At 36.1% G+C, this 24,859-nt stretch overlaps 1 protein-coding gene across 1 annotated transcript; it reads right to left on the bottom strand.

Moving 5' to 3' along the window:
- Positions 1-2,913: 2,913 nt before the first annotated feature.
- LOC133649759 (enkurin-like) lies at positions 2,914-20,585 on the bottom strand. The gene is made up of 5 exons (XM_062046415.1): positions 20,377-20,585; positions 14,708-14,820; positions 14,422-14,636; positions 14,189-14,338; positions 2,914-3,382 (listed from the first exon to the last, which is right to left on the bottom strand). Exons 1-5 carry the CDS (start codon positions 20,451-20,453, stop codon positions 3,221-3,223), a joined length of 717 nt encoding a protein of 238 aa, XP_061902399.1. The 5' UTR covers positions 20,454-20,585; the 3' UTR covers positions 2,914-3,220.
- Positions 20,586-24,859: the final 4,274 nt, after the last annotated feature.

Below are 24,859 nucleotides of genomic sequence, written 5' to 3' on the forward strand. Positions count from 1 at the left end.
GGTCAAAAGTTATGGGTGCCAATCCACATATTGTTGAGTAATGCATGATTCGCCGATGCAAATGCAAAGCTGTGTGTTAAACCCACGGCATGTGGCCACTGACGACGTCAATCTTTTTTTGCTGTGTATAAAGGTGACATCCGCGCTGCACGTACACGTCACCGCCCAGTGAACGCACCACACAGTCAGAACGTCGATATCGGTCTCTGTGTATAAAAGATACTGTACATGTTCTTGCACCTCGGCGTCACTGCGTTGTTTTAGGTGTCCATATCTGCGTATGCATTGAAATCAGTCATAACTTAAAGAGTGTTCCCGTTTGGGCTGGGCTACTGCAGATTTTGGTAAATACATGGCCAATATTGCCAATACGACTTTGCCCCCCCCCAAAATCATGGAATGATTATTATTATTTTCTTAAATTTGGCAATGTTTATACTCATAATAAAGAACAGAACAATATTTTCCTCAAAAAAAAGAAGAAAAAATCTTAATGCATTTGACAAAATGCACAAAATGAAATGATTTTTTTCCTTTTATTCAAAACAATTGTTTTTATTTTTTATATATATATATATATATATATATATATATATATATATATATATATATATATATATATATGTATATATATATATATATATATATATATATATATATATATATATATATATATATATATATATATATATATTCATACACACAAGCGTTCCCCTTGTAAACAATTGTTTTGAATAATAGGAAACAAAGAAATACTTTTCATTTTGTGCATTTTGTCAAATGCATTTAGATGCTTTTTTCTTTTCTTTATATATATATATATATATATATATATATATATATATATATATATATATATATATATATATATATATATATATATATATATATATATATATATATATATATATATACACTGTAAAAAAAAAAATCTGTAAAAAAAACGGTCATCTACTGGCAGCTATGGCTGCCAAACGAAAACCATAAAATTAAAGTAAAACATTGTAAACTAAATAATGATCAAAAACATTATATTTACAGAAATTTTCATGAAACGTTTTGCGGAAAAATATCGTAATTTTACATGAATTTGAAAGTAATTTAAGAAAACAGAAAATGCTATGTATAATAATTTGGTATTTTTCTGTAAAAAAATTAGAAATATACAGTTTGTCATTACTGGCATATTACTTATAATAACAGGCAGATTGTTTATTTACAGATAATGTCTTCAATTCTACAGTTTTATAAACTATTTAAAAAAAATAGAAAAATTACAGTATAAATTTAGAGTAAATTAACCATAAAAATATGATTTTTTTTACAGTGTACTATATATATATATATATATATATATATATATATATATATATATATATATATATATATATATATATATATATATATATATATATATATTATTAAGCATTATATAGTCATATCAACATAAATAAGTCATATTTTACATCCACTTGATACACTTGCAGTTGCATCAATTCAACACAATATAGGAAATTTACAAAGTAAATTACAAAATAAGTTGTTGCATATTGGTATTAATCTGATATTGGTATTGACCTGATAGGCATAAGGGGTAGTGTGACCATTACTGATAACAGTACCTTTTATAGTCAGAATAATTATAGGATATTGTCAGCAACATTGCCAAATTTGTCAGAAATGTAACAATTTTTATGTACAACAATGTAGTACATCTACAAAATATTACAATCATACTATTTAGTTTAAGAAAATATTTAAAAACCTTTTAAAATGTTTTCTAAAATGTTTTAAAAATTAATAATACTATATGTTACTCTGCAATAATTTTATTTTTCATTCTTTTTCATTTATATATATATATATATATATATATATATATATATATATATATATATATATATATATATATATATATATATATATATATATATATACATACAAACAGTTTAAACAGTAACACTGTGTTTGAATATAGGGAAATAAAGCACTGTACTTAAAAAAAAAAAAAAAAAAAAATATATATATATATATATATATATATGTATATATGTATATATATATATGTATATATGTATATATATATATATATATATATATATATATATATATATATATATATGTGTATATATATATATATATATATATATATATATATATATATATATATATATATATATATATATATATATATATATATATATATATATATATATATATATATATATATAAATGTAAATACAACAATATAAGACAATGTAGCAATATCAACAAAATATGATGTACTAATTGTTTAAGCAAAAATAAAGTTAATAGTGCAAAATAAGTGAAGATAAGCAAAAATTATTATTGGCTCTCATTCAAATCCTTGGGATTTTTTACTTCAAATTCCTTCTGTTTTCAAATACATATTCCTTAAGTTTTCAAACACTATAAAATATATATAAAAATATTCCAAAAACAAACCAAAAAGTCCCAAACGTTGTGAAAATAAACAAAGAGTACCGATACGACACTTACTGCTATCTAATGGAAGCACATTTTTAATTGTTCTCCCTGTCGCCATAGAGCACTTATATACACTCCATTGGGAACAATGTCCACATTATAAAATAGCAAAAAATATAAATTGTTTGTAGTAAAAAAAAATTTTTTTGACTGATTAACTGAAATTGATGATCTTTCAAGTCATGCGAATGTGCTTGGTAATCGCTATCGTAGGCCTATAACAGAGTTGGGGTTAGGTCTCTGAGGTTATTCTTCACACATCTCTCATCCAAGCATGACTTGCTTTGTACTGGGAAAGGGACCTTCCTTAAACTGTTCCCATAACTTTGGATACAAAAAATAGTTTAAAATGTCACAGCTAGATGAAGAATAGAATAAAGAGGTCTAACAATAAGCACAGTAAAAAGAAGAAAACTTTATTTGCTCAGCAAAGCATTTTCTAATCAGTTATAATAAACTTGTATATATCCTACGTCTTTCTCCTCAGTCAAAATCAGATTTAAATCGTTTAAAGGTTGAGGTTAAAAGTCAAGATGAGGACATAAACAGCACATTTGAACGATGAGTGACATCATATCAAACAATGTGTTTAGTAACATCAATCGTTCATCATTTGGGGCCTCGATGAGAGGATGATATCCCACCCAAATTAGGACTGCCTCTGATTGACTTTGATGTGCTTCTTTTGAAGTTAAAATTGCTGGCACACCTTTTACTTGTTGGACACCAATGTTTCAAGGAGTTTGAGGTCATTTTCCAGCTGCTGCATATCACCCTCCAGTCGCGTCTTACGGGTCTTCAATAATGGGGTGTCTATGACAAATGGGAGGCGCTGGTAGGCCGTGTTCAGCCTTGAGCACTTCTTCTTCAGGTCCTTGGATTGTGGAAAAAACAATGAATTATGACAGTGTAATAAATTGAGAAAGTATTGACAAAAATATACATTTGCTGTATTAACTTGCGTACCAAAAATGGCACATCGTACGTCCACAGCCAGAGCAAGAGCTACGTGCAACATAAACGAAGAGGCAGGGTAGATATTCATTATTTGTGTGTACACTCCAGTATTCATGTTAGAACGATACACAAGCCTGGGGCTAAGGGGCAGCAGTGCTCAATCTAATCAACAGGCTCCCTATACTACCTCGTAAAAGTAGTAAGTACACAGGAACACGTGTACAGAGCTAGTAGAGGTAGAGAGTTGGATAAGTGGCAGGAATGAAAATAAAAAAGAGGAGTTGTCAGTGCCAAGGCAAATAAGTAACAATAACCAGAATATATATATATATATTTTTTAACAGATAAATATATATTATCAAGTTCTCAACAGTAATTTGAAGGCATTTATAGTTTTCAATGCTAACTACACACATTGCTAGCATTACCGTATTTTCGGACTATAAGTCGCAGTTTTTTTCATAGTTTGGCCGGGGGTGCGACTTATACTCAGGAGTGTGAAATTATTAACACATTACCGTAAAATATCAAATAATATTATTTAGCTCATTCACGTAAGACTAGACGTATAAGATTTCATGGGATTTAGCGATCAGGAGTGACAGACTGTTTGGTAAACATAGCATGTTCTATATGTTATAGTTGTTTGAATAACTCTTACCATAATATGTTACGTTAACATACCAGGCACGTTCTCAGTTGGTTATTTATGCGTCATATAACGTACACTTATTCAGCCTGTTGTTCACTATTCTTTATTTATTTTAAATTGCCTTTCAAAAGTCTATTCTTGGTGTTGGGTTTTATCAAATACATTTCCCCCAAAAATGCGACTTCTACTCCAGTGCGACTTATATATGTTTTTTTCCTTCTTTTTTGTGCATTTTCGGCCGGTGCGACTTATACTCCGGAGCGACTTATACTCCAAAAAATACGGTATATTTCTGCATGCTGCATGCATTATAGTATATTATAGGATACCACTGTAAAGTATGCATTTTAAAATCACACATAGTAGCACACTAAGGTGCAACGTGTGCCCAAGATCAGAGAAACCGTTGTCATGGAAACCTGAATTAATGAATTCTTGAAGACTATATTTGTTCTTCGGACAGAGGAGAACACATACATTTTGATAGGAGACATGGGTGGCAGGATGTCTCCCTTTCCCTGCTTGTGGCCATGAGGAAATTGTATGAGGGTCGTAGTAACATTTCTATCCTCCAAGCGGTCATGACCGAAAATAATGATGCGCATGATGGCTTGACAACTGACAACACGGCTACACACCGAGAAACAGACATTAATATGAGCAAGAATACGGCACATGAGGCAGTCACAGCAGCACTCACTTTTAGGTGTGCACTTGTGGCCGGGTAAAGACCACATTTCAAAGAAATTGGGCCTTACATTGACAGGTACTTCTAAATAACGACCAGTCAATTAGGGTGATTTAAGCCCAGGGATGGGACACAAACCAGAGTTGGCACATCAGAAAGAACAGGTCCACCATGACCTGGTAAGCTAGTTATCCACATGACCTTCCACTAATTCAACCTCCTAAATTGCACTTGGAGACTGGCCCTTCTAAATAAAAGGATGTAGAGAAAACAGTCCAGTGAGCAAGAAATCCAGCTGCCGCTAGGCCGAATGGAGTGCTGTGTAAGCTTTAAAAGAATGCACCAGATGTTCTGCGGCACTGCAAGTGTGCTAATTTCCAAAGTTAAAGCTGCAGCAGATGTCAGTCAATTCCGGCCAATCTGCCTTCTCAACATTTAGGGGAATTTTTTTTTGCCCATTATTGCAAAGATGCTGTCCACCTACCTGGAGAAGAATAAGTATGTTAATGTATCCGCACAGAAGGTCAGCATAGCATTGCTTAGAGCATATATCTGGCACCAGATCCGAGCAGCAAACTTTCCTTGACTTTGCCTTAGGAGCAGTTCCCCACAACCTTGTCTGGAGATCCTTAAACTTTCACGATCTATCATCCATAACTACTTTAGTGAAATCCTTTTTCGAAGACCTGCTACTGTGTTTACTGTACAACAGCCGACTTCATATCATCATGGCAACACCTAGAAGTAGGCGTTTACTCGGCTGCATAATCTCATCCTTGGCCTTCACAATGGCTATGGAGGTCATCATCAGGTCTTCAAGATGGGAGATGGGGGGTGAGCGAACTAAGAATAGGTTCGGCCTTCCACCTATCTAAGCATACATGGTTGACATAGCCCATCTGTCTGACCAGGCGCTTCATGTAAAACTGCAGAACATCAAGTGAGCACGGGTGAAAATTAAGCCAAACAAGTTACAAAGCAGGGACGTGCACATGATTATAGAGGGGCAGGGGCTCAAAGTCAGAAAAGGGCAGGAATTTTTTTTTTGGTCCTTTACACCAGTGGTTCTCAAATGGGGGTACGCGTACCCCTGGGGGTACTTGAAGGTATGCCAAGGGGTACGTGAGATTTTTTTTTTAAATGTCTGTCAAAAATAACTGAAAAGAAATGCAACAATGCAATATTCAGTGTTGACAGCCAGATTTGTTGTGGACATGTTCCATAAATATTGATGTTAAAGATTTCTTTTTTTGTGAAGAAAGGTTTAGAATGAAGTTCATGAATCCAGATGGATCTCTATTACAATCCCCAAAGAGGGCACTTTAAGTTGATGATTACTTCTATGTGTAGAAATCTTTATTTATAATTGAATCACTTGTTTATTTTTCAACAAGTTTTTAGTTATTTTTATCTTTTTTTCCAAATAGTTCAAGAAAGACCACGACAAATGAGCAATATTTTGCACTGTTATACAATTTAATAAATCAGAAACTGATGACATAGTGCTGTATTTTACTTGATCTCTTTTGTTTTCAACCAAAAATGCTTAGCTCTGATTAGGGGGTACTTGAATTAAAAAAAATGTTCACAGGGGGTACATCACTGAAAAAAGGTTGAGAACCACTGCTTTACATAATATGGAAATTAATGTAAAATTAAATTTGCTAATATGAAGCTAACTACTTAGCTGTGTGTCCTTTGTAGTTAAAAGTGATTGCCATTTCTTTTGTGTCAACAAATTATGGTCATAATGAGTTAATTCACATTATCATAGGCTTGGAAGACATGAAAAGCAACAAAACACTGGTTTATTATTAGGCTATTTATTGTTAAAGATAAGCACTTTAATATTGAACATTGAACAGTGCAACATGAACTTTGAAAAAAAATACAAAAATAAATACCCAAATGGAAAAAACTTCAATGTGAAAATCTGTCCTTCTTCCCTTAACTTGATGAAAACACCATCAAGTTGTAACTTATGGTCTTTCCCACTTAATGCTCAGACTAAACAACTGAAACACAATACAGGGCCAAAAATATTGACCAGGGGCCAGTAGGGCTGTATCCTTTCTTTTTTGGCATTGTGCTGCAGGCATAATCAACATGAATCAAGTTTAAATACAGATGGCAATATTCCTAACAGATAACCTACATCTTATATCCCCAGAATGCTGAAATTATTATTATTATTAATAATGATAATAATAATAATAATTATTATTATTATCATTATCATGTTTATTCTTCTTATTGTTATTATTATCATTATTATTATTTTGTAAACCCACACAGTAATAGCAAAGTCACAATAAACTTTATATCTAAAACTCTACTGTGAGAAAAATGTGATCCGCCGTAAACACAGTGCATTTTATTTTAAAAATTAACCCGGTGTTTTATTTTGTATTTTGTTCACTACTTCCCGTCCCGCACGGTCCGCTCTGCTCTGTGCGGACTTGATGTGCCGTGCTCAATTGATGCGCTGTGCTCCGACGTCCGGCAAAAACAGAAGCTGACACATTGAATAATAGAATAATACAGCGTTTTTCTGAAATATTACCCATATTAGATGCTGAATAAGTGGACGGCGACTAGACCATAACTCATAGGTTCAACTAGCTCCACTGTCACGTCTCAGGGGCGCAGTAACTTGGCTCTCTCTCCTCTCACTTACTCACTCACTCACCCGGTATTACAAGAAAACGTGGAGTTTTTGTACCGCTGTTTTTTTTTTACATCTCTGACAGGAATTTATTAATGTTGTTTAAAGGAAAAAAAAAAAAAACACACACACACACAGGCAGAGGGCACTTTTTAAGATGAGGCAAAAAAGGGCAGGGGCTCGAGCACCCATAGGGCCCTATTTGTGCACGTGCCTGTTACAAAGCATCTCAATAATCAAAGGAAAGCTTAAACATTTTTAATTCTGCATTGGCGACGACCCAGTCTGAGCAACCTGTCAAGGGCCTGGGCAGATGGTGCAACGCATGTCTCAGGGCCAAAGCCAAACCCAAATGCTAGGGAAGCTTAAGCTCTGGTGCCTGAAATTTGGACTACTCCATCATGTAATGTGATCATTCACTATCTATGAGGTCCCAATGACAACTGTGATGGGAGAGATGGGAGCAAACCATGATTTCATTTGAGGTAGAACTGCCTATCACGAGCCTCACTGATGAATACAAGTGCTCTAGATGACGCTGAAGCACTCCAGATATCAAACCATCAGTAATGCTGCACCACCTCTGGCAACTGGATCAAAATGGACACAATCCGATGTGTTGCAGCATGCTACATAACCCTGTAACCCCTGAAGTACAATAACATCATGGGGCATGTCCAGTTGGGAAGAGAAAGCCTTTCTTCCAGCAAGTAAACCAACTTGGAGCAAAGCTTTAACTTCAGAGACGAATAAAATGGTGGTAAAAATTGTGCGTCGTCAGGAGGAGGCTGAAAGAAGCAAGCCAGGACAATTGATAAGGTGGGAAGGCCTGGAAAGGCGAAGGCTAACCTGGAGGCAGGAATTTTCATAGAAATGACCAACTTAGGTCTTGAATTGTACAAACGTTTGTATGTTGACAAAAGACCATGAATGTCGATGTCGACATTTTCGACAGCACTTTTAAGTAATAAGAACACAGTCGCCTTGAGTTGCTCTACAGATGGGTTGAGAATAGAGATGCACCGACATTTTAGCCCCTGAATTTTTTTTTCTGAAACCCAATAATGCTTTTTTCGGGCAAAAAGTATTTGACCACCGAAACAGGATGCTGTGCTGACGTAAGCAAGAAGCATCCTGTCAGACTCGTGGACGGCGATCTGTAAGAGAGGAAATATCAAGAGGGCAGTGACGGCAATTGGTCTTTCTGTAAGTGCTCGACTAGCACTCGCTGCTAGTCGAGCAGATTGCATAGCGACAGAAGTCAAGAGTGTCAAAACAGGAGTGCAATCTTTAATAACACAAGAGAATGTTGCTACATTTGTCACTAGTCCTTTTTAAACGAAAAGTCACTGAAAGGATTAGAAAAGTCTCCCAATCAACTCGGAACAACAGAATGAAGCTTGAGGGATGCTCAGCGGGTGGTGGTTCCAGCGTAACTAGACAGTCATTGGATAAAAGCTCAGGTTTGTCGGACGCTCAGCGACCTCTGGGAGTTTATGGAAAGTGGGCTTGGCCTCATCTAATCTGGACGCTGAGCATGTTTGAAAGACGGCTGAATCCCTTTTTGACTGACACCAACATATCAAATGACTGTCCCGTTTCGCTGCAATAGAACAACCCACTCTATGGTTCCTGTTGACTTATTTGACGCATATCGACTCCGTCTGTGGTTCCATTCAGTATTTGGCCTATCCATATATTGTTGGCATGCCTGTTGTAAATACATATTGTCATAATTGTATGATTTTTTTTTATTCTTTGAAGGATAAATATAAATTTGTGCAATTCCAATGCCTTGATTTTTAATGAGGTTAGTACACAATCATAGCTGTAAAAGCAAAGGTAATAATAATTGGGATAATTTATTTCTGTGTTTAGTTTTTGGGTCTTGATTTCCTCATTTTCGGTTTTGGTCAATAATTTTCATTTCGGTACAATCCTAGTTGTCAACATGAGCATGTTTCAGTACACCTCTCACGGCATGCAAGTTTTTGTATTAATCATTACAATCACAAGCTACGGCGAGTTTACAGCTGTTTTAAAGTGATCCCGACGTCGCAGAGTGATATAAGTTGACAGGCTGACACCTCAAATTGATCTCTGAACGGCGCAAGATACGAAATTGTTGGAAAAAACAAGTTAAAGTGCCGCAAGTCGCTAAAGAAGCAACTGCCGTTAAGACACAAGCAAGAGGCAGTGACGTCAGTGACTGCCGCGATGCGAAAAGGTAAAGGAAAGATTGAAATCCCGAAACCTTCGGGGTCAGCTGTTACAGAACACAACTGGAAACAAGATTTGAGGTTGGACACAGGACATGATGGGAATCAAAAAGTGATAATACAAATACTTGAAGAAATGAAAGAAGAAATGAAAGAAATGAAAGAAATGAAAGAAGAAATGAAAGAAATGAAAGAAGAAATGAAAGAATTGAAAGAAATGAAAGAAGAAATGAAAGAATTGAAAGAATATCTGAGAAAAGTAACAACAGAACACCAACAAGATGTGAAAAGTCTGCAGGAAAATATAGAAAATCTGCAATCTCAGAACTACAGAAGAAATAATGAAGCCACTGAAATGAGCAAACAAATGAAGATCCTTCAAGAAGACAACAACATGCTGAGGAATATCATAGATGAAATGGATCAGGACAAACGAATGAATGATATCATCGTGACTGGGCACCGAATTAAACCAAGATCCTATGCAAAAGCTGTGAATAATGAAGGTGAACCAGATGAAATGGATATGATCTCAGCAGAACAGCAAGTGGTCAACTTTCTGCAATCAAAGGAAATTGAAATTGACATTAATACCATCGAAACATGCATCCCACTGAACGGAAGAAACAACAACGCCACTCCAGTCGTGCTCGTGAAACTCGTAAACAGAAAATCTAAAATGGAATTGCTGAGACAGGGAAAGAAGCTGAAGGGAACAAATGTGTACATGAATGAGCATCTCACAAAACGCAATGCTGGAATCGCCAAGAAAGCACGCGACTTGAGAAGGCAGGGAAAAATCCAGGGAACTTGGACCACCAACTGTAAAATCTACATCAAGCTGAATGGAAGTCCAGAAGCAAGAGTAATTGTTGTCCATGACATCAAGGACCTGGACAATTTTTAAAGTTTACACAGCTACCAAAACAACGATGATAATGGACTCTGACAGAAAACAAACACCCAAATTCAGCATCGACACTACTATGTTCCAAGGGACGACTAAACAAGAGGACCTACATTCAGGATTACATCCACCTACACTTATAGAGATTATTGAAACAACATCAAAGATTGTTGAACAAGAAAATATGGAACTAAAAAATTTCTGCAACAAAGATTACAAAAACCAGGATTTGGAAAATGATATAGATCCAGATACAAATTTTTTCTCCCACATCAGTAATAATTGTTTTTATTATACAGATGATCAATATAATAGCAACATTACATGCGATAACAAATTGTCAATTATTAATTTTAATAGCAGAAGCTTGTATGCAAACTACAACAACATTAAGAACTTTTTGGAACACATCAACGAACCATTCAAAGTGATTGCTGTCACAGAAACATGGATTGATGATAAAAAAGGAATAGATTTTGATCTGGAGGGATATGAACTAAACTACATCAACAGAACCAACAAAAATGGAGGAGGAGTAGCTGTGTACGTGATGAAGTTCCTGAACTACAAAGTGGTAAAAAACATGTCATTTGCTATAGATAATATCTTAGAATGTATAACCATTGAAATATGTCAGGAAAAAAGCAAAAACATTTTCATCAGTTGTATATATAGATCACCTAATCAAGTATAGAAACATTTGAAGAATGGATCAAGGCTACTTACATGGATAATGGTCAAAGAATAATGTTCTTATGTGGTGACTTTAATATTGACTTATTGAACCCTAACAAGCAAAAGTCTATTGATGACTTCATTGATACAATGTACAGCATCAGTTTATATCCAAAAATCACAAAGCCAAGTAGAATCACAGCACACTGTGCCACGCTTATTGATAATATTTTTACCAATGAGTTTGACAATAACACTACAAGTGGTCTACTTATTACCGACGTTAGTGATCATCTGCCAGTTTTTACAATATATGATGGACACTACAAGAAGAACATGGAAGACAAAAGGACATTTCGAAGACTGTGCACAGAGAAGAGGATGACTGCTTTCAAAATTGAGCTACAAAAGCAAGATTGGGACAATGTGTACAATGAAAAAGAGGTTGATGAAGCATATGAACATTTCTTAAACAAGTTCATAATACTTTATGACAAACATTGTCCATGGATACAACTTAGTAATAAACAGAGAAAGAATAACCAACCATGGATGACAAAAGGATTAAAAAATGCTTGTAAGAAGAAGAATACACTATATAGAGAATTTATAGCACAAAGAACTATAGAGGCAGAAATTAAGTACAAAAAGTATAAAAACAAGTTAACAGAAATACTACGATCATGTAGAAAAGAATATTACAGTGAATTATTGGACAGGAACAAAAATAATATGAGAGCAACATGGGGCATCCTCAATAGCATTATTAAAAATGGCACAAAGAGGGACTACCCTCAATACTTTTTAGACGGAAATAAAAACAATGACAACATAAAGGAAGTACCGGTAGTTGAAAGCTTCAATAATTATTTTGTAAATATTGGACCAAAATTGGAAGAAAGGATTCCAGACCCAGTTCCAATTGAGGAATATAATGATACCATAGAGCGAAATCCCAACTCCATGTTCCTCAGTAATGTGACACAGGAGGAAATAGTTATAATCGTGAAAAAATGTAAATCTAAGACTTCAACTGATTGTAATGGAATTGATATGGATACGATAAAAAAGGTTATAGAAGAGATCTCAGGACCATTAATGTATATTAGTAACCTATCATTTCAAACAGGTACATTCCCAAACAAAATGAAAATAGCTAAAGTTGCACCAATTTATAAGACTGGAGATAAACATCAATTTACAAATTATAGACCTGTTTCTTTACTTCCACAATTTTCTAAAATCATTGAAAAACTGTTTAATAACAGATTAGAGAGTTTCATAAATAAAAATAGAATACTCGAAGAGAACCAATATGGATACAGAGCTAATGTCTCAACTTCAATGGCTTTAATTGAAATTACAGAAGAAATTACCAATGCAATAGACAGTAAAAAATGTGCAGCAGCAGTTTTTATGGATCTAACTAAAGCATTTGACACAATTAATCACAATATTTTAATCAAAAAACTAGAACGATATGGCATCAGAGGGTTAGTCTTAAACTGGATAAGAAGTTATCTAACGAACAGGAAACAATACGTGAAGCTAGGCGAACACATGTCTACAACGCTAAATATATCCTGTGGTGTACCTCAGGGATCAATATTAGGACCTAAATTATTCAATCTCTATATAAATGACATTTGTAAAGTTACAAAAGATTTAAAGTTAGTATTATTTGCGGATGATACAACAGCGTTTTGTTCAGGAGAGAACACACAGGAGATAATACAAATAATAACAGAAGAAATTAACAAATTAAAAAGATGGTTTGACAAAAACAGACTATCGTTGAATCTTAGTAAAACTAAAATAATGCTATTTGGTAATAGTAGAAGAGAAAGTCAAACACAAATACAAATAGACGGAATAGAAATTGAAAGAGTAAATGAAACCAAATTTCTAGGTATAATGATTGATGATAAATTGAACTGGAAATCTCACGTAAAAAATATACAACATAAAGTAGCAAGAAACACATCAATAATGAATAAAGCAAAACATGTTCTAGACCAAAAATCCCTTCATAGTCTATACTGCTCACTAGTGTTACCATATTTGAGCTACTGTGTAGAAATATGGGGAAATAATTACAAAAGTACACTTCATTCATTAACGGTGTTACAAAAAAGATCAGTTAGAATAATACATAATGTTGGATATAGAGAACATACAAATCCTTTATTTATTGAATCAAAGATACTGAAATTCCACGACATAGTGAATTTGCAAACAGCTAAAATTATGCACAAAGCAAACTATAACCTGCTACCCAAGAATATACAACAATTCTTCTCAACAAAAGAGGAGAAATGTAATCTTAGAGAAAAATGTAATTTAAAACATTTGTACGCACGTACAACACTTAAGACCTTCAGTATATCAGTATGTGGAATTAAATTATGGAATGGATTAAGCAAAGCAATCAAACAATGTACTAATATGATCCACTTCAAGAAACTCTTCAAACTTAAAGTGTTTACAAAGTACAAAGAAGAAGAACCATGACAAACATTTTCAATTTATTTCATCCATTCATTCATTCATTCATTCTTAAAGTAATCTTACTTATCTCATCATATGAAATATGACTTTCTTCACCAATTATTATTATTAAATTCTTACTATTATTTATTTATTTATTTTTATTGTGATTACATATGGAGTTTATTGTGAATAAATTGAGAACAGGAAGTGAATAAAAAAAGTTTCAGCAACTGTTATGTAAAGAAAAGGGGTAGGATTAAATAAGCTCTGCTTCTTCCTACTCCTTTTCGAACATGTTGAAAAGAGAAACTGGAAATTGTGATGTATTATGTTGTATGCTTGCATGTTCGAAATAAACTCAAACTCAAACTCAAACTCAAACTCAAGATGTAACTAAGAGTGCCTGGTGAGGTGAGTAATGACTTACCTCAATGATTTCGCGACACTCCTCGTCCGTAAGGTTTTCTATTTCTATTTCTATTTCGGACTCCTCCGGTTTGCCTTCAGAATTGGACTGTGGAGACTTTGTAATGTGTCCTTTGCGGCGCAGCAAATAAGCTGGTATCACTCCATAATCCTACAATAAAGAAAATAAAAACCTACTCATTGTATCAATGAAAATAAATCCAGTGCAAAACATCTTCGTTGTCAAATAACTACCTTTTTTTTAACGTACACAGGGACAAGTCCTGAGAACTTGTTATGGTACTCCTTGTGTCCCTTGTTGGTGTCAACAATACACAAGGGCGGTTTGGACACCTTTGGCGTGGCTGTAAACATCCTCTTTGCAGGGAGGCCAGCAGGCAGCAGAAAAGTCCCAGCTGAGAGCATTGGCTTTGTGCAGGTACAATAAACATTCCTGACACGCTGTTTGACTGCAAGACAAAGTGGCAGTGAATACGGCTAGAAGTGCTCAACAACAAGTGCTCAGCAACAATTCACTCACTCTCAGGCAGCGTGGGGTCTTTCGAGTGCCTTTTCACAAAATTGTCCGAATGCTGCAACTCAACTATTGTCGGTCCCATTGTTTTCCCGTTGGGCTGAGAGTTGGACACAAACCTACACACAAACACACAAACAGCTGTCTAAACCTATCCTGAAACATGACAAACGATTGTACTAAACAGAACCCTTAACATCACACATGACATCAGTGTGGTTAAAATACAAAGTGTCATTATGGAGTTATATCCAGCGAGGAGAAGACGCTTTTGCAGGTGCATGCATCACCATGACGACTAGAAACGAGTCCTAGAGAAGGGATTTATTAGTGCTTTGAAGGGAGCAGGATCTTTAGGTGCCGTTACTTTCAAAGAGCCGTTCAGAAGACTGGCTCGTTTTTGCCTGTTTTATTTTTAATCAAGGAAACAACAACTAGTTGCATATAAGATGTGGCTCAAAATACAGTAGAACCTCAATTTTTGAGCTTACTTGGTTCTGTGACCGAGCTCTAAACTCAAAACACTTGTATCTCAAATCAATGATTCCCAGTGACATTAATTCAAGTCAATGTATTTGGTGCTTGCCCACCCCAAACACAGCATAATTTTAACATATGACATGTCTTTTAAAAAGAAAAACTTTTTTTTTTAGATAAGAATTATTGAATGTAGTACAAAAAATTACAGTAGTTTCATTAAGTTATGTAATATTAAATGTACAGACTTCAGTATTTCCTTCTATCTGATTTTCCCTCAAACACACCATAATCAGCTTTTCCATATTTTCATGGATAAATGTGAGTGCGTTTGTATCCACAACATGTTGTAACACAGAACATCGTAAACCACTAGTAGTACTAAATTTTACTTAATTGATTTGATAATCTCTTTACAGAGCAGACCCTCCCTATATGCAGGGCCCCTCCATTGGTGGGGGGTTCCCGTTTTGACAGGGCGCTGTCTCACCGGCCCCGTGGCACACAGCATTAGTGTTTGTCTTGTAAGAAAATAGTACACTGGTACCTCAACTCAAGAGTGCCCCATCTTTAAAAGTGGTACGAGATTAGGAGCTGTCTCTTAGCTAGTTACACGTATCTCCACCATTAGTCAGCATTACAAATATCACAGTGAACTCAATAAGATCACAGACAAAACATCTGGTCTTACTCGCTAGCAATAGCTTATAGCTAGAGATCATCCAACCATGAGAAGGAAGAAAGTGAGTGTGAAGGACAGCTGACAAGCAGAAGCGGATGAGAAATCCGCCAATTTGGTGAAGCAATTTGAGCGTATCACTGCTAGTCTGCGCCATACTGAAGCAGAATGAGTCTAATGCCAGCCAAGACTGTTTAAATAATATCTAAACAGTTGACATTTATCAATGAAAATATTGAACAGCTGCTGATTGTGTGTTTCATGGAGAAGCATCTGGAATGAGTAAACATGACTCTCCACTCTCCCAGGTACATTATCATTACGTTACTTCACACAGTTGTTAGTAGTACATTCTATCGGATTGTTTTTAAAACAATATTTCTTATCCAGAAGTTAGTTTTTTCTTTTAAAAAGGCGTGTTTCATGATAAAAAAAAAAGTTGTGCTGTTTTGGGTAACTAAACTGATTACAATTATTTTAAATGGGAAAGGTTCATTTGAGATATAAGGGTTTTGAGTTAAGAGCCCAGTCACAGATGGTGAAGTTGAGGTTCTATTGTACTGGTTTTGATTCCTAATCGCAGTTGTGTCTGGAAGGCTTGCATAATTATGCTTTAATTATGTTAACATTTTCATTTTGCACACTTTCCCGTGAATATGTTTTAGGACAAAACATGCATCAATTTAAAGTTTGATCAAAACAGTCTAACAATTGATTCATATAAAAAAAAAGTGTGAACACAATTTTGTAAGTTGGGGTTTCCAAATCCAATTCTGCTTAGGACCCCGATTTAGCTCTTGACAATCTAAGATGTCCAAGGAACTCCTGAAACTACTGCAGGGGTGTAACAAACATTTACATCAAATTAGCAGTTCCGCACCGAAAGATATGTACTATTCCACACTCAGTACACATTTCAAGTGAGGGACAGAAGTGCAGAGTTGGTGTTGCGACGCACTTCCACAAGCGCAGGTACTCAGATATAGTGTGCGTAAAAGTGGACTACATTTTTGTATCTATATTTTCATATACCTGATAGCGGATTACAATTGCAGTTTTACTTTTAGTTTTAAAATGTATTCAACACAAAACTAAGCAGTTTTATGTTTTGCATTTTGTTCCCTTACTATATCAAAAATGAACTGAACTGTGGACTTAATACCGAGGTACGTACCAAACTGTGATGATGTCGTAGCGTTACTCCCCTACAAAACACATACTGTTTATGCCTAAATTGATAAGGATGACAATACGGTAATTGTAAAAAATTTTTAAAAATTGGCTGGTGTGTCTAGTTTTGGGTCGCACGATGGCCTAGTGGTTAACAAAGAGACCGCGTAGTCAGGAGATATGGGTTTGAATCAGTCTAGGGCAGGGATATTCAACTAAAATGTTTCAGGGGCCACAGAGAGGACCTAGAATGGAACCCTGAGGAACGCCACTAATAAAACAAAAAACAACTGACCACGTAAGTTACATAGTTACATAAAACACATTACGACAATTTGTAACTGCCAAAAAGGAGAGGACTGAAAGGGGTGCCTTGAAGAATGTCTCAGTTACAGTCGCGATCAAAAGTTTACATACACTTGTAAAGAACATAATGTCATGGCTGTCTTGAGTTTACAATAATTGCTACAACTCTTATTTTTTTGTGATAGAGTGATAGGAGCACATACTTGTTTGTCACAAAAAACATTCATGAAGTTTGGTTCTTTTATGACTTTATTATGGGTCTACTGAAAATGTGACAAAATCTGCTGGGTCAAAAGTATACATACAGCAATGTTAATATTTGGTTACATGTCCCTTGGCAAGTTTCACTGCAATAAGGCGCTTTTGGTAGCCATCCACAAGCTTCTGGCAAGCATCTGGTTGAATTTTTGACCACTCCACCAAAATTGGTGCAGTTTAGCTAGGTGAGGCCTTTAATCCCAGGAACACCATCCCTACCGTCAAGCATGGTGGTGGTAGTATTATGCTCTGGCCCTGTTTTGCTGCCAATGGAACTGGTGCTTCAAATGGGACAATGAAAAAGGAGGATTACCTCCAAATTCTTCAGGACAACTTAAAATCATCAGCCCGGAGGTTGGGTCTTGGGCGCAGTTGGGTGTTCCGACAGGACAATGACCCCAAATACATGTCAAAAGTAGTAAAGGAATGGCTAAATCAGGCTAGAATTAAGGTTTTAGAATGGCCTTCCCAAAGTCCTGACTTAAACGTGTGGCCAATGCTTAAGAAACAAGTCCATGTCAGAAAACCTACAAATTTAGCTGAACTGAAGCAATTTTGTCAAGAGTGGTGAAAAATTCAACCAGAAGCTTGCCAGAAGCTTGTGGATGGCTACCAAAAGCGCCTTATTGCCGTGAAACTTGCCAAGGCACATGTAACCAAATATTAACATTGCTGTATGTATACTTTTGACCCAGCAGATTTGGTCACATTTTCAGTAGACCCATAATAAATTCATAAAAGAACCTAACTTCATGAATGTTTTTTGTGACCAACAAGCAGTGTTACAGTAACGCGTTACTTTGTAACGCGTTACTGTAACACCGTTACTTTCGGCGGTAAATAGTAATCTAACGCTTTATTTTTTATATTCAGTTACTCAGTTACCGTTGCTACATGATGCATTACTGCTTTATTTTGTTATTTTTTATGTAGTATCGGCTAGAAACTGAGAAGATCTAAGTGTGTTTTATTGGAGCGCTGCGGAAGAGGCGACAAGGCTGAGGTGCGCCGCGCGCTGTGTGTGTGTATGTGCGTCTGTGGGAGGGGCGTGTCTGTGTTTACTAACAAGACATGGCGAAGCCCGAAGCCGAGTTTCTTAACATGGAGATATTCTCACTGCTTTTCTTTTGTCTACCACAAAGAAAATAACTTTTTAGTTAAATGTAAGTTGTGTCTTGGATCAAATATCCTATCCTAGCAATTCAAATCTGCTGAAACAGCTACAAAAGCAAAATGCTTTGATGAAGCTAGTAAAGAGAGACACACTTCACCTCTTAAGCAACAGCGGCTGGATTTTAACGAGGCACTGCGCACTGAAGGTACACACACTCTGCCAATTCTCGTATATACTGTTGCTCTTTCATTCTACACTTCTAGAGTGTTTGATTATCACATCACTCTAAATGTATAGACTATAAAGTTCACAAACATAAAGAGGGATGCTAGTGGGCCAGGCCAATCGTTCCTTATCTCTAAACTAAAACTGTGGACATGTGTAGTGTTCTGGGTTTCAGACATGATTTTATTTCAGAATTCCTTGAGAGAAAAAAACGCCTGGTTAGGCTTTGTGTATGTAGTGTGTGCCTTCCTTGGTTTACAGCTATGTTATTATGCTGTTTGTTACTTATGTATGCTATGTTGCAGCTATTTAAAATAGTTTTGTCAATTTGTTCTGGCCTGAAAGAAATTGGCCCTTTGAAACATATCTTTGTCTTTGTGTGTTGTATGTAGACCACATTGCTTAGCAGAGTTCAGTGATGCAAATGCATGTCAAGTTGATCAACAGATTGTATTATTCTCCAGTGCAATAGCAGTACTGAAATGAAGGCTAAAAGGGCATTGAAGGGGGCCTTAAAAAAAAATAAATAAAAAATAAATAAAATAAATATATATATATATATATAAAAGTAACTAAATAGTTACTTTTCACAGTAACACATTACTTTTTGGTGTAAGTAACTGAGTTAATAACTGAGTTACTTTGAAATAAAGTAACTAGTAACTAACTAGTTACTGGTTTTCAGTAACCAACCCAACACTGCCAACAAGTATGTGCTCCAATCACTCTATCACAAAAAAATAAGAGTTGTAGAAATTATTGTAAACTCAAGACAGCCATGACATTATGTTCTTTACAAGTGTATGTAAACTTTTGATACAAGTGTATGTAAACTTTTGACCACGACTGTATGTAAATCACAAGTTTGGACCGCAGTGTTCCCAAGTTTTGAACTGAAATGGGGTCTTTCCCAGGCAAGATTTGTATCCTGGACCATTATTTGAATAGCTTTAGTCTATGGCGTATCCTGCCTCTCGCATGAAGTCGGCTAGGATTGGCTGCAGCTTAACCGCGACCCTAATAAGGATAAGCGGTACATGGATAATGATGACATGGAAAGATGGATAATCTGTCAGTATAAACCAATGGTGTCCAAAAGAGAGTGGCCAGGGAACGTGTTTGGCCCTCATCATACTACATCATAGAAATAAAATATAAATTATATATTATGTATAAAAATATCTACAAATATTAGTAGATATAACATTTGTTTTTACAATAGTTTCAAATATTGACTTGGTTTTGGCACCTTTACTGTATTAAATATATCTAAGTACATGCTTAAACATACTTAGGATTGAACTTTTATGCAATTACGTTTAATTATTTTTAGAATCATTACAGAAAAAGTTAAAAACAAACTCAATGCCTATTATTAGGGGGGCTTAAGAAAAGGTATGCTATATGATCTATTTTTTCCCAAGTGGAATGATAAGATAGATATACCTTTGCGGCCTCTCCATGACAACATTTTTGTCAATGAAAATGGGGATGGTCTCCTGAGGACACATTTCGGCAGCCATCGCGATGAGATGACGTCACTCCAATTAGCAATCAACTAAGCTCGTCGGTTCTGATCCAAATCGCGAGATGCATGGTTGGAAAAACCTTCAAATAACAATGCGGTGTAACGACAGTCAACTCGACGACGCATCTGTGTATGAAAGCCAGCTGCTCTGTATACGTGCAAGTCACACCGGGGGGGCAATCACGTGACGTAGTCATGTTCCACTGTGTATGAAGGTGGCCTTTCATGTCTCAGTCAGCGCTTACGTCACTCGACCCGAATGCACAACAAAGTTACGTAATGAAAGTGGTCTGTAGAGGCCAACCATTACCAATTTAAATAATAGGTACGTTTTAAATTGGGGTGGACGCGTCCATCATATCGATACCAAAGGAAACAATAGTATCGAACATTTGTATGCAATAAAAAAGAGGGAGTGTAGTTGTACAATAACCCACACATACTACGGAACAATGCACCTGTTATTCCTTATTCCTTTTTTTTCATCTAATTGCATTATTTTTTAACATTTGTTTCTCAACTTGTTTTCTATTATTCTGCTGCTTTTGATTTCATGGTACATGTAGTGACAAATAAAAACATGTTATTCGATTCTTGTATGTTGATATTGTTGCACAGTATTACCCACCGCTAGTTTTGACTCCGTTTTTTGTTTTATTTTAATCATGTCACATTTTAATTTAGTTTCTTTTATTCCAATTTTAAGGTTTGATTTCATGTTTTTGTGTTGAACTAACAAAATGCGGTCGTGTGGTTTGCAGTGCCTTCAAAGGCTCAACAGTGTATCTACTGCAACTATGAAGATGTGACACTAGATGGCGGTAAAGACCAAGTTAAGACCACGTCTTCAGAGTTATCATGTTCATGTTCATGTATATTGTTTTAAGCGTATTTAATATTCATTAGAAGCACACTTTTTATTTCCATTTAATCTAAATCCATTGTTTTAATCTTCCAATATGTGAGTTGTATTGTGTGGTGTAAACAGCTGTGTTTGTTTATACATTAAAATAAACTATACTTGAATTATATTCTTCAAATGCTTTCCTCTTAATCTTTTACTTTCTTTCTGAACTTTTGCTTACTTTATTTTCAAATTAATGTTTGACATGTGTTTGTTACGTCCTCCTTGAAGAGTTTGTTTTTACCGCTAAATCAATGTAATGGCATAATCTCCAATGCTATGCATGGATAATGGGAACAGGATCCCAAAGAAAAATATATCAAACCCAGTGACCGGACCATGTATACCAGTAAGTTCAAGTCAGTGTTTCTGCCTCTGGTCAGTAGAGTTCAATTTATAGTGCGTTTAAATCACCAGCAAGTTAGATTTGTTTATCACACAGGGACAATCTCATCCAAACAACCCATAGTGCTGTCATCCTGCAGGAATTAATGCAAGGTTAATGGTCAGTTCACTTTTAATTTCCTGTGCGGAAAGACTTCCAAGCAATTTTCTCACCAATTAATGTCCCAAAATAAAACAACTATTCATGGTATTTTTTTTAATCACAGTTCCCATGTGGTCAACAGAGTACACATAAACAGAAAAGCATTAAGAAATCCCCTGGGTAGATTGCAGAGGTGTTGCATAGTAATGTGAGATATCTATTCAAAATGTTAATTTTGGAAAAGCTGTTAACTGAGTGGGTGTCCACGAGCTGTTCTCATCTTTCCACAAGTGGATGCAGGAAGCTGTTCTCCCCACTTATGGCTTCTCAATTTCCACTCGTGCATGTGTGTGTGTGCTTGAAATGCTTTTATTAGACCAATTTTGTGTTTTTTTCATGTTGCTTTTTGCTAACCAATTCAGGATTAACCGTTTTACAGTAAGGACGCTTTAAATCTCTGCATGCATGTCAGCTGCCACAATTGTAACATAAAAGCACTGGAGGCACAGTCGGAGGAGATCAAAAGTCCCAAAGATCAAATGATCAGGCATCACAGGACAGAGACACAAACAGCAACAGTGTTTCCCAACCTTTGTTGAGCCATTTGAAATAGGAACAATCTCATATGTAAAGGCAACCGTTGGATCCATTAGATCAGGAACCCGCATGGCGATAGTTGACGTGAACCCAGGATGTGGAGTCAGGAAGCGACGTGCAGGTAATAAGGAGGTTTAATGAACTAAAAGGTCAAAAGGCACACCATGAACATTAGTCACAATAGACAAACAAACCAGTGTCACTGACATAAACCCTCCTGATGAGTGATCGGAGTCAAGCGTTCCCTGATCACCAATCAATGGCAGGTGTGGAGAACAGCGCTCGTGCTCACAAACAGTGGTGAAGTCACTGCAAGACATTACCAAAACAGGTGGGGGGAAAAATAATAGCGCTCGACAGGAATAAACACTAAACACAGAAAAACGACACAAAAACTGTCACGCTGGGCATGACACATTCAACCATTTTCTGTACCGATTTATTTGCATTGGGGTATGGGGCAACAGGTGAATACATACTGTAGGTTAACGCAGAGTCATGTATAAAGAGACTGGCCAACTAAACAACATGTTTGCTACCAAAGACGTGTGCAACTGTGTCTGGATGCATGCATTGCAGAAGTTCTGGCGGTAGTTTTCCTGCCAAAAAAACCCATAGTTTTAAACATACCTCAGCTCATAAACTTACAATGAAACATCCTTTTATTTCCTCAAAATATATATTTTTTATTTGTTGCACTCTGCTGTGTACATTTGTGCAGCGTTTAGTGACCAGCCGGCTGTCTAACATGCTCCAGACAGCGCAATAAACGTAAAAAAATATACAGAACTACCAAAAAACATTATTACCCTCATTTTGCCAAAATCCTCATTAGCTTTGGACCAACAATTATGGAGATATTGTGACTTTTGCGTCAAGTATGTAAACTATGGAGGCTGCCTCCAATTAATTGTTTGTAATCACTGAGCCTCTGGTCAGTAGAGTTCAATTTATAGTGCCAAAGAAGGATTTTTACCATGTACAATTCCTTATTAACTGATTTTTGATTTGCGTGTATATGTTTGTAATCATGATAATAAATACAACATTTCAATAAACAAAAATAAATAAACTATGTCAACTGTTTATGAATATGCATGATTACAAGGCACAAAACCTTTTCAATTAAAAGGGATTTCGAATTAGTAAGTGCAGTGTACGCATAGCTCCTACTTTGGCCATTTCAAAGTTGTAGGTGTGGTATCATAGATATTGTTTTATTAGCCTACTTATGTATGTATACCTTTATGTTGGCTCCTTTGAGAGATAATTATTAGTTTTGGGTTTTGCTTAATGACAAATTTACACTTTTAATAGATAGGCCAATAGAGGGCACACTCTTTAGGTTGGCTCCTGCCTAAGTAACTTGGCATTAGAAGAAGAGTGTGCCAAGTCTTGTGTGTGTGCTACAAAATGGTGAGTAAACGACAACTAAGAACAATTCCTGTGCAGTGCAGTCATTATGAAGATATAACATCTTATTGGCGACGAGGATTGGTCTGGGACTTTTAAAAGAAAGGGGACTCAAACCAACTAGAGTTAAAAGTCTTTGCTAAACAAGTGGCTGCAAGCTAAGAAAAGCTATGGCTACCATTGGCACGCTAACAGAGTTTGATTAAAAAAATCAGACGTGAGATGAATACATCAACATTTTTTGCGGTCAACGAAATTGATGATGCCGCCAGGCAAAAGGCAATTTTAATAAGTATCAACCTACAGCCTGATTCGCAACCTTCTCAGCCCAGATAAGCCGAAAGATAAGTCCTTTGACGAGCTGGTCCTCCTAATGAAAAATCACTATGACCCAAAGCCCAGTGAAATTGTACAAAGGTACAAATTTGACTCTCGTAACCGCAAGCCCAATGAAACAGTCATGGAATAGGTGGCCGAGCTGCACCGTTTAGCACAAGATTATAATTATGGCGCCACGCTGCAGCACAGGTTAAGAGACAGGATTGGATTAATGTTGATCGAATTAAAAGGCGTCTTCTAGCAGAAACTGATCTCACTTTCGACAAGGCTCTAGCACTCGCAGTATCACACAAGACCGCAAGTAAAAATGTGCAAGACTTGCAGAACGGTGGGTCGGCGAAATGTTTCAGTGTGAACGATGGACCGCACAAGGCACACGCATTTAAAGGGGACGGCAAAGAGTGTTACCGATGCCAAAGGACCAGTCTACACTCTACAGGAAGTGTTAAACAAGCACGAGAATGTGTTCAAAGAGGAGTTGGGCACCCTGAAAGGCACCAAAGCTACCATTGATGTGAAACCGGATGCCACCCCGCGCTTCTTCCGCCCAAGGTCTGTTCCCTTTGCCATGCGCGCAAAAGTCGTTGAGAAACTAGACCGACTGTTAAAAGAGAACGTAATCTCACCAGTGAAATATGCAGAATGGGCGGCGCCGGTGGTG

Source organism: Entelurus aequoreus, linkage group LG05 (genome assembly GCF_033978785.1).
Source record: "Entelurus aequoreus isolate RoL-2023_Sb linkage group LG05, RoL_Eaeq_v1.1, whole genome shotgun sequence".
Classification (NCBI taxonomy): Eukaryota; Metazoa; Chordata; class Actinopteri; order Syngnathiformes; family Syngnathidae; genus Entelurus; species Entelurus aequoreus.